General features: G+C 43.1%; 1 protein-coding gene across 1 annotated transcript in view; it reads right to left on the reverse strand.

Moving 5' to 3' along the window:
• AlkB (alpha-ketoglutarate-dependent dioxygenase AlkB) overlaps window positions 1-12,420 on the reverse strand; it is a 309,007-nt gene that overhangs the window by 86,401 nt on the left and 210,186 nt on the right. The window contains exon 5 of the mRNA XM_045754930.2: window positions 10,276-10,354. Within this exon, the coding sequence (XP_045610886.1) occupies window positions 10,276-10,354 (79 nt within the window). The remainder of the gene's footprint in view (window positions 1-10,275; window positions 10,355-12,420) is intronic.

Raw genomic sequence — 12,420 nt, forward strand, 5'->3', positions numbered from 1 at the left:
TTTTGCTTCTTATTTGTCTCATTGTGAATTCACATTCAATGTCAACTTGTGGTTTTGATGTAGCACGTTTGGCCAAGTCATCCGCCACCTCGTTGAGCACTATTCCAACATGAGATGGAATCCACATGAATTTCACACTATGACCTTTCAGCTGTGTCTCAGTTATTCTTTTCTTACAATCCTCAACTATGGACATGAAGACTGGGTTTCGACTGTTTAAGGACTCAAGTGCTCCTCGGCTATCGACAAATACCAAAACATTTTTGTCGTCATGACGTACTTCCTCCAAACCCGCCAGAATGGCCTGCAGTTCAGCTTGTGTGGATGATATATAATTACTAAGCCGGAGTTCAATTATCCTGTCCACAGTCCCAAACTCTGTATATTCTCTTATTAGGACACCACACCCTGCCCTGCCATCCTCCGCCACCGACCCGTCGTAATATACATGTAAACTGTTGCCTCTTGGTAACCGAGATATCATGCTTCCAGGAGTGTTACTCACTCCTGTACAAGCCGAATGAAATCTATTCTTACAGATATAACATTCAATTCCCGTTACCTTCGACTTTAAGGAGTTGTTACAGTGGCCACAAATTTGTTTATTTGCTCCCATTTTGCCTTGTTTTGTTGTATATATCTATATATTTATAATATTATATGTATATTGTATATTTATAACAATATATATGTTTATTTGCTCTACTGTATGGTCAGTACTTATCGCACCGTCGAGGGTGAGGGTCCCAGAGGCTGTACAGTTGACACGTTTTTGTCCCAGGCCGCGGCTGGAGGCCCTCAGTTGCCAGTTACTTGGGTTATAACACTGATATATTCATTTGCCTGTATTACAATAAGGGATTTTCTGCTTTATTTCCGACTTGCAATAGTATTCACTGTCTCTATTACTAATTTCTCGATCCCCATTCCCCTATTACACTTGTTGGAAACCAATTTGCTAGTAAGCACACACACACACACGGTGGGCACATGGGACATGGGTCTATGGGGTGGGTTCTGGCACCACGAGGTGGACTCCACACAAAATTCACTTGTTATTTCCTTAAAGCACAAAAGTCGGATGGCAATCACTATGGTATATTGTTTAATAAGTTGAGATGCACTTTATGAGTTATCTGACTGTGTTTCGTTCCTGTATCATTGAAATATCCCGAGATATATATTGTTTTTCACAGAGCTCGTGCTCTCGTGTGCTTCCCCTCCCCACACGCTACGGACTACATACAACACGCTCACTAAGCTGGTATGGTAAGTGCAGTCAATAAAAGGTGGCCACACACAGTCAGAAGACGACGCCACAACCCTCCCTCCCTCCCACAGCATTACTCCTCCCTCCATGGAGGGAGGCACAGCGCTAAATATCACCACAATCCTGCTATTATCAGAATCCTGGTCAGTTTTATCACAATCAGGGGGTCTTCTGTACTACTATCATCGCTAAATAATGGCAGTATCACATATATTATGGCATTTGTAGGCGATGCTGTGATCACAAGCTGAACAGAGGTGCTGTGAGCTCGTGCTGCGTGCGCCAGCCTTGGTGGCTTGCTCACAACTGAAGCTCTTACACCCAAGAATGTTGGCCTGGACTTTTTTTGGCCTGGACTTTTTTCTAGGTGGCATCTGGCAACTATCGTTCGTGGCTGCACTATAGCTGCCCCTATCCCAGGCAGGGTGTTTATATTATAGCGCTAGACACGAAATCATATATATATATGATGTGCGCGGTTTCGGTTTTGTCACTGAAATCATATATATATATGATTTGCGCGGTTTAAGGGTTAACCACTGAACTATGCCAACCGAGTATTCTCAGTCAGTGGGAAACTGCGCCAACCGAGAAAAACTCTTTGATTTTTTCGTACCCATTCTAAATGTGTGCATGGTTGGTCGAGTATGAAATGGACTCTTAGGCAGAATACCCTAGGGCTGCTGGGTGGGTTAATACTGATTGAGCAACCATGGATGGAGTACACGCCTCTGACTCCCAAACACCTGTCCAAAGCAGTGTTGAAAGATCGCGCTCTGTCGGTGAAATTCAAACCATATTGTTTGAAGAACATAAGGGTTATAACATTGGTGAAGCTAAGCGCAATAAGGACCTAACACAGAGGTCAGATGCAAGTGATACAGCACCTATGAGGACGATACAGCGAGCGTATCCAGTTGTAGCTCTGAGCACCACCCTTGCCCATCTATGCTATCTCCAATTTATATAGATGATACATAGATGAATCATTTTCTGAGTTCAGTGATGATGCATCTGATACAAGTAGCATAGATGAACAGTGTTAGCACCTTCCATGTTGGTGTTTGCCATAGATATTTTCAAGAATACCTGAATCTCTTCTTGACTGACAGACACTCTTCGAGGCTAGCTAAATTTCTTCCTGCGTGAGACCTTACATAGCAATCTTTTCACGGCTACCTTACAAATTGATCTTTTACTATAATCTTTTCAAGACTATCTTACGCTTTACAAGCTTGGCTACATACAACCTACAAGTACTAAAGCCAAGGGTGTACGTGAGTGCGTTATTTGCAAGCACACAGAATGAAGAAACGGGAAGCAAAAATCTAACTGTACCTGGTGCAATGAGAGCGAATTTGCACTGTGTACCATGGACTACTTCGTTGATTATTACTCACTTCCGAAGTACTGAATGTGTAATACAGTGTGTTACTGTGTAAATAGTGTGTGAAACTGTACATATTGTAATTTTAGTGAATTTTTAGCAAGAAATATTGCAACAATAAACATTTATTGTGGACACATTATTGACACATGTATCACAGTTCCATGGAACATTATGAACGTTTTACTGTTACATATTGTAAAGGACACAAATATGCATCATATACGATAAAAAACAAACAAATAAAACCACATTGGAAATAGAACAAATAATTGAAAATATATTTGTGGCCACACTTGGTGCTTGAATGGCCCGCGCGACCGTGTCTGGGCAATTCATGCACGGGGCGATCAGGCCCTGATGGCGTCACAGCACACCTTGTCCACGTCCCCAAAGCCAAAGTAAGTAGAATTTGGTATTTATTTTTACATAGACATGTTCAGGGAAGGAAATTTATCATTTTACGAAGAAAAAATTATTTTGGGGGCACACTTGATTTCATGCGCACAAAGGGAATTTCACAATAAACTCTGCACATCACAGTGGTTAACCCTCAAACCGCGCATATCATATATAAATGATACCAGTGACAAAACCGAAACCGCGCACATCATTTATATATGATTTCGTGTCTAGCGCTATAATTTAAATGCCCCGCCTGGGATAGGGGCAGCTATAGTACAGCCAAGACCGATAGTTGCCAGATGCCACCTAGAAAAAAAATCCAGGCCAACATTCTTGGGTGTTACAGCGTCAGTATTGAGCAAGCCACCAAGGCTGGCGCACGCAGCACGAGCTCACAGCACCGCTGTTCAGCTTGTGACCACAGCATCGCCTACAAATACCATAATATAAATGATACTGCTATTATTTAGCAGTGATAGTATTACTGAAGCCCCCTGACTGTGATAAAACTGACCAGGATTCTGATAATAGCAGGATTGTGGTGATATTTAGCGCTGTGCTCCATGGAGGGAGGAGTAATGCTGTGGGAGGGAGGGTTGTGGCGACGTTTTCTAACTGTGTATGGTCACCATTTATTGACTGCACTCACCATACCAGCTTAGTGGTTCGCCATGGTGAACACAAATGTAGATACTTATATATAACGTGTGTATAGTGTGAGATAACAGCGAGAGGAGTAGGTTGGGAGCCGCCATTTTGGTGAGGGAGGAGCGTCGTCTGCACGACTTGGCATGTTGTTTATTGATGGCCACTATGGTCTTTGGGCACCATACCAGCTTATTTGTTCAGGTATGGTGAATAAAACAGGTAGATACTTATATATATAATGTGTGTATATAGCGTAATAACACCACAAACAATATTGTTGAAGGACAAATATTAGTGCGTCTGGCCTTGAGGGCGGCCGCCGATCAGCTGACTGTGTGAGTAGCTACGTCTTATGGCCTTTGCTCACCATACAAGCTTAGATGTACAGTTATGGTGAACAAAACATGTAAATATGTATATATAACGTCTGTGTATAGTGAATAAATACAGAAAGAGTATTGTGGGAGGTGAATGAGGGTGAGTGAGGTGGTGTTGAGGGAGGGAGTGGCAGTGAGTGGCTCGCTGGTGTTTGGCGGTCACTCCTCGTTGCTTTTTGACTCACAAGACCAACTTAGTAGTTCGTTATGGTGTACAAAACATGCAGATACTTATATATAACCTGTGTATATAGTGTAACAACAGCAAAACTATTTGTTTATTGTTTTATGAACATAATAATTGAATCACTAATATGCACACCATAATTTTGAGTACAGCAATGGTTCACACATTTTATAATATAAATATACCACAATTCACTGTATGGAATAATATTACTGCAAAAAAACTAAGAAAAAATCAATCAGAGACATTGAAATAATTAGGTAATAATATATTTGTGGCAAATGCCGTCTGACAGCTCGGGCGGAGTAGACCTCGTCTGGCGAAGGCTCTGCCAACGCCCCTTTTTTGCCACACTTCCCTACCCTATTGCGGCTAAAATATGCCACCTACGATTTTTTTGTTATTTTTTCCGTGATCAGGGAACAAAAATGAACACTTCTATAAGACGAAAAAATTTTTTGGATTTTTTTTTTTGTTGCGCCTGTGGGTGTGAATTCCATTTGGGCCCCTAGTGGTTTGAGGGTTAATTAGGAGAGTTACTGAAGAGCTCTTCTGGAAAATCACCAGTTACTCGTTTATACAAATACTTTGGTAGACTGAAATAGCCACAGATGACTGTATGGGGCAAAACCAGTAAGTAAATATAAAGTTTTTTAGAGTTAATTTAATTTACAGGTAAATACAGTATCCACTCAATTTAACGGCCTCTTTTATACCGAACTGCCGGTAATAACGGCCGGTTTGAGAGTCCAGTATCTGGAGCCTCATATACTGGTCTGGCGGTCAATATTACTGAAGGTCAGTATTGGGTTTGTTTTGGCATTGGCAGGCACTCACATGGCAACAGGCCACCGGCCTCCAAGGCATTGAGGGAGGGATAGGAGGCAGTGATTGATGGAGGGAGGGATTGAGGGGGAGAGGCAGGGAGAGTGGTGGTGTTGACGGAGCCAGGGAGAAGGGTGGTGTTGAAGGAGGCAGGGAGAGGGGTGATGATGAGGGAGGCAGGGAGAGTGGTAGCATTGAGGGAGGCAGGGAGAGTGGTGGTGGTAAGGGAGGCAGAGGGCAGAATTGCTGTCCTGGTGATGGTTGCCAAACCTCTCACCCATACTGTATTAAAAATTTTAATCATAGTTGTAAAATATTTGTGCCAAAATATGTTAATTTTCGTAGATTACTATACATTATTAATCATTAACATGTCTTATAGTTTCCTATTTATTAATTAAACAAATATAGTTTTATTAATGAATTATGCACAGTTGGCATCTGCAAGCAGGCGCTGACAGATGTCCGCCTCTATGCCTAGCCTCGACCCCTTAAGTAGCTCTCTCGACCCCGTTAGTAGCTCCCTCAACCCCGTTAGTAGCTCCCTCAACCCCGTTAGTAGCTCCCTCAACCCCATTAGTAGCTCCCTCAACCCCATTAGTAGCTCCCTCCTCCATAGCCTGCTGTTATGTTATGAGGAAGGCAGTGAGGAAGGGATGGAAGACATTGAGGGAGGGATGGAAAGCATTGAGGGAGGGATGGGAGGCAGTGATGGAGGGAGGCATTAAGGGGGAGAGGCAGTGATGGAGGGAGGCATTGAGGAAGGGATGGGAGGCAGTGATGGAAGGAGGCATTGAGGGGGAGAGGCAGTGATGGAGGGAGGCATTGAGGAAGGGATGGGAGGCAGTGATGGAAGGAGGCATTGAGGGGGAGAGGCAGTGATGGAGGGAGGCATTGAGGGGGAGAGGCAGTGATGGAGGGAGGCATTGAGGGGGAGACGCAGTGATGGAGGGAGGCATTGAGGGGGAAAGGCAGTGATGGAGGGAGGCATTGAGGGGGAGAGGCAGTGATGGAAGGAGGCATTGAGGGGGAGAGGCAGTGATGGAGGGAGGCATTGAGGGGGAGAGGCAGTGATGGAGGGAGGCATTGAGGGGGAGACGCAGTGATGGAGGGAGGCATTGAGGGGGAAAGGCAGTGATGGAGGGAGGCATTGAGGGGGAGAGGCAGTGATGGAGGGAGGCATTGAGGAAGGGATGGGAGGCAGTGATGGAAGGAGGCATTGAGGGGGGAGAGGCAGTGATGGAGGGAGGCATTGAGGGAGGGATGGGAGGCAGTGATGGAGGGAGGCATTGAGGGGGAGAGGCAGTGATGGAGGGAGGCATTGAGGAAGGGATGGAAGGCAGTGATGGAAGGAGGCATTGAGGGGGGAGAGGCAGTGATGGAGGGAGGCATTGAGGGAGGGATGGGAGGCAGTGATGGAAGGAGGCATTGAGGGGGAGAGGTAGTGATGGAGGGAGGCATTGAGGGAGAGATGGGAGGCAGTGATGGAAGGAGGCATTGATGGAGGGATGGGAGGCATTGATGGAGGGAGGCATTTTTTTTTTTAGAGGCATTGAGAGTGGGATGGGAGGCAGTAATCGGAGGCATTGAGAGTGGGATGGGAGGAAGTGATGGAGGGAGGCACTGAGGGGGAAAGGCAGGGAGGGATAGAAGCAGTGAGGGAGGAAGGGTGGTGGTGGGGGTGAGGGAGGGAGGGAGGGAGGTGTTTGGTTAATATGGTTCACGTGTTGTGTGGTCCACTTGTATGATCCAACTTGTCATTTGAAGGAATTATTAATTGTAACCTGTGATAGAATGGGCACTAACACAGGAACTAACTTGGAACGCAATTACACAATGAACTTATTTAATTTTAGTTATACAGTATAAAATATATCCTACCTTAATGTTACTTGAAAAATTACCGACAACTTAACTTCGGAAATACCGACCAGGGTACAGCCCCATATAGGCCGTTAAATCGAGTGGGTACTGTATTTAATTTAACTAAATAATAAAGTAAATTTTTAAAGTAAAAATATACAGTATTTTAACCCTTCAATTGCGCATCGCATCATATGAAGCTTTGACCGACTTGCAGTAAATTGCGCATCGCATCATGTGATGCTTTGGAGTACTACGCAAGATTTAAACGGCCCGCGGATACACGGGGTTAACCACACCTTCATCAGGGCTCTTGTAAACAGACTCCATTTTAAAAAAAAATCGTGGGCCAAACTCCCGGGTGTTAGGGGCCTCAGTATTGAGTGAGCAACCAAGCCTGACGCACGCTGCATGAGCAAACAGCACTGCTGTTCAGCTTGTGACCACAGCATCGCCTAAAAATGCCAGAATATACTTGTTCATGCTATTATGTAGCGATGATATTATTACAGAAGACCCATGACTGTGATAAAACTGACCAGGGTTCTGATAATAGCAAGATTGTGGTGATATTTAGCGCTGTGCGCCATGGAGGGAGGAGTAATGCTGTGGGAGGGAGGGTAGTGGCATTATCTTCTGACTGTGTGTGGCCACCATTTATTGACTGCACTCACCATAACAGCTTAGTGGTTCGCTATGGTGAACATAAATGTAGATACTTATATATAACGTGTGTATAGAGCGTATAAACAGCAAGAGGAGTAGGTTGGCAGCCGCCATTTTGGTGAGGGAGGAGCGTCGTCTGCAGGACTTACCATGTTGTTTACTGATGACCACGATGGTCTCTGGGCACCATACCAGTTTACTTGTACAAGTATGGTGAATAAAACAGGTAGATATTTATATATAATGTGTGTATATAGCATAATAACACCACAACAGTATTGTTGGAGGAGAAATATTAGTGCGTCTGGCCTTTAGGGCGGCCGCCGATCAGCTAACTGTGTGAGGTCCTATGTCTTTGTGCCTTTACTCACCATACAAGCTTAGATGTACAGTTATGGTGAATAAAACATGTAAATACAGGCATACCTCAGAATAAGAGTTTAATCCGTTCCTGGAGACGCCTCGCCTTCCGAAAACTCGCATTCCGAAGTTAATTTCCCCATAAGAAATAAAGGGAAATGAATTAATCCGTTCCTGACTACCCCAAAAACCCCACATCAAACTAAATTTTTATACCTAATTTACCTAATTCATCTAAATAAACCTACAAAACTGTGTTCCAGTTATTACTTACCTTGCTGTCGAGTGCTGTAGGCGTATGGAAGATGGTGAGGAGGGGGGAGGAGGAGAGGAGTTACTGTTTGGAAGGGGAGTCCCCTTCCATAATCACATCACATAACCCCATGCCTTGTAACACTATGGATACCACTTCTCTTTCTAAATTTTTCAAACCAGCCCCTGCTTGCCTTAAACTCTTTCTTATCTGCATCACTCGTTGCAGGGGTATTCTTTAGAAGGTCTTCGTGCAACACCCTGGCTTTCTCACAAATAATGGCCTCCGAAACACTATCACCCCTCAACTCCTTGTCGTGTATCCAAATTAATAACAACTTTTCCACTTCTTCAAGTATTTGTGGTCTTTGTGCCGTTAATGTTCTTACTCCTTTTGCCACTTTAGCACCCATAATCTTATTTTTCTTCTTAAGTATAGTGCATATTGTTGATGTGGCTTTGTTGTACTGCCTACAAAGTTCAACAACACGTGTACCGTTCTCATGCTTCCGAATGATCTCTTGTTTCTCCTCTATTGTCATCCTCACATGAGCTTTCTGGCCTTTATCCTTACCACTGGCTTTCTTGGGACCCATGGTGAGATATATAATAACAAATTGTATAGACAAATCACCAAAAATCCAACAAAACACTGAAAATCCGCGAGAAGAATTGATGTGGGGGTAGTCACTGAGCGCGAGACAATGGTAAACTGAGGGGCGGCGGGCGGAGGGGCGACGATCGCCGAACCACCACGCGCTAGGTCGGCCTGTACGCGTATCAACAAACTCGCGTCCCGAAGTAACCCTCGCCTTCTGAGACAAATTTTTGGAGTAAATACTCCTCGCCTTCCGAAAATCTCGCATACAGGGACAATCGCATTCCGAGGTACCACTGTACTTATATATAACGTCTGTATATAAAAGCAAAAACAGTATGGTGGGTGGAGAATGGTGGTAAGTCTGGTGAGGTAAGGGAGGGAGTGGCAACCAGTGGCGGGCTGCCACTGCCACTCAGCATACCAACTTAGTGGTTCGATATGGTGAACACGAATGTAGATACTTATATATAGCGTCTGTATATAGTGAATAAAAGCAAAAACAGTATTGTGGGAGGAGAATGTGGGTGAGTCAGGTGATTTGAGGGAGGTCGTAAGTGGCTGGCTGGTACACGGCGGTCACTCCTCGTTACTTTTTGACTCATAATAGCAACTTAGTGGTTCGTTGTGGTGAACACGAATGTAGATACTTATATATAACGTCTGTATATAGTGAATAAAAGCAAAAACAGTATTGTGGGAGGAGAATGTGGGTGAGTCAGGTGACTTGAGGGAGGGCGTGAGTAGCTGACTGGTACACGGCGGTCACTCCTCATTACTTTTTGACTCATAATAGCAACTCAGTGGTTCGTTATGGTGAACAAAACATGCAGATACTTATATATAACCTGTGTATATAGTGTAATAACCGACAAAGTATTTGTTCACTGTTTGATGAACATAATTGAATCAACAATATGCACACCATTTTTTTGAGTACAGCATTGATTCATTCATTTTATTATACAAATATATCACACTACACACTATTGAATAATATTACAGCAAAAAAACTACGAAAAATCAATCAGAAACATTGAAATAATTAGGTAATTATCTCTTTGTGGCAACTCCGACCTGACAGCTGACGATCAACAGACCGCCTGGGACGCACGCTGAGTCAGCACCTGTTTTTTTGCCAGAATTCCCCACCCTATAGCGGGCAATATATGCCACTTACGAATTTTTTATTATTTTTCCCGTGATCAGTGAACACAAATTAACAGGTTAGGAAGAAAAAGTAATTTTTTTTTTTTTTGGTATGCGTCTGTGGGTGTCAAATGGTATATAGCTATGCGCCATTTAAGGGTTAAAGTATATTTATATACTTTAGAGTAAATATTTAAAGTAAATATACAGTAAAGAGATAGGTTAACTTGAACTTTGCTCTACTCTCATAACACATATAATAACACGAATGTGATGCTTGCTACGTACCTTCGTGTCCCAGTTGTGGTGGTACCCAAGTGTTACCCAACGAAGTTTCTTCTTTATCCCACTTTCCTTGCCAGCAATTCTGTAAATAATATGATGTGAGCATAGAATACTTTTCCTGAGTCAGTACCTCAGATGTCCCAGTAGCCATAACCAAAATGGTCCATCTGTAATAGACCTGTAATAATTACAAGTTGTAATGACTGGTATATAAAGTCTAGCTTTTGTTGTTATTATTGTAAATGTTTCTCTTGTAAATGTGTATGCTGCAGTGTGTGTAAAGTTTTCCTGTGTATTTTCATGAGAGTAGTGTCCCTGCACCCTGTGATGACAGAAAGGAACGAGACCTCACACTGTAAGGGTGTGTGGTGTGCTCGTGAGGTACCCACCTTACTATGTGAGGTTATTGACCTCCATTATATCTGTGTGACTGGAAAACTATCGTTAATCTGGTCAGTGAGAAATTTTTCCTTGGTAGTATTTTCATATTTCCTGTGTCTTAACTCTTAAACCGCACAATACATATATATACAATACATATATATACAATGGAGGGTCTAGTGCACAATTTTAAATGCCCCGTGAGGTATAGGGGGCAGCTATTGTCCAACCACAGCCAATAGTAAGCAGATGCTACCTAGAAAAAAAATTGTGGGTAACATATCCAGGAGCGAGAGCCTCAGTTCTGAGTAAGCCACCAAGGTTGGCGCATGCAGCATGAGCACACAGCACTGCTGTTCAGCTTGTGACCACAGCATCGCCTAAAAATGTCACATTATTATTTAGCGATGATAGCATTACAGAAGACCCCTGACTGTGATAAAAATTACCAGGATTCTGAGAATAGCAGGATTGCAGTGATAATTAGCGCTGTAGTGGGAGGAGTAATCTTGGTGGGGGAGGTAGCGTTGTCTGCTGACTGCGTGGCCCACCTTTTACTGTCTGGACTCACTATACCAGCTTAGTGGTTCGCTATGGTGAACACAAATGTAGATAGAGTACAACCTCGATTCAACGTACTATATGGGACCAACCCCAGTTCATTGGATTCGTTGCAAGAGGTGACCTTCAGGAGGCGTTTCTGTCAGTGTCTTTTTTTTTCTTGTACACTTATGTACAAGTGCACACCTTATGAAAAAAGGTGACACCCCTAGGGTCAACACTTGCATCAGAGGAGCTCCAGCATATTTCAACAATCCTAAGTACTGTAGTACAGGTTGATGATAGTGAGTGGTGTCCCAGAGAACATAAAGGTATAGTGCTTTTCAAAAATAGGTGAGATAACAGGAATGTGCTAAGGGAAGTGAAAAATCAAATGAGAAAAAGTTACCCTAGTGTTTCCAGTGCAGAGAAGAACATTCAAGATGGCTGCCGGCAAGAGGAAAATCAAAACAGAGCTTGATTTTGCAGGACTCAATGAAGAAAGCATTGATATTAGCAGTCTACACAACAAGTTGGTAAAATTAGATACTATAGTGAACTCTCATGTAGAAAGAATTAGTAAATTGAAAGAAAGTAATGACCATTTGAATAGCAAAGTTTTAGGTCTTGAGAGTTTAGTGAAAGACTTGTCCTTGTGCAAGGACAAGAATCAATTGGAAACAAATTGCAAAGCCATGGAAGAGGAAAATAAACACTTAAAAATAGCTTTGGAAGAAGTTAAAGCAAACTTAAACATAAATGACTACAATAGGTTAGGTAAGGAAATTCAACAGGAGAAACAGCTTTTGTCAGCACAGATGGAGGAAGTTACACACGGAATAGAACAGAGCAAGAAAGATATGCAACTCACCTATGCACAAGTGGCCAAGGAGAAGGAAAAAATTGAAGAAGCAGTAAAGGGAGCCAAACACTGCAGCAACCAAGATAAAACAAACATTAGGCTGGAAGTGAGAAAGGAATTGGCATCTAACCCGAAGTTGGTGCAAAACACAGTTGATCGGAGTAAGTCCCTGATAATCTTTGGTTGCAAAGAGAAGGAGATAACATTTAGGTCAGAAAGAGTTGTAGAAGAAGCGAAAGTAGTAGATAAAATTGTTGGCCTCGTAGAAGGTCTTACTACCATAGAGAATGTGTGCGACTACAGGAGAATAGGCAGATACGTAAAAGGGAAAGATCGACCTTTGAGGATCACTCTAAACGGTGCCA

Source organism: Procambarus clarkii, chromosome 9, assembly GCF_040958095.1.
Source record: "Procambarus clarkii isolate CNS0578487 chromosome 9, FALCON_Pclarkii_2.0, whole genome shotgun sequence".
NCBI lineage: Eukaryota > Metazoa > Arthropoda > Malacostraca > Decapoda > Cambaridae > Procambarus > Procambarus clarkii.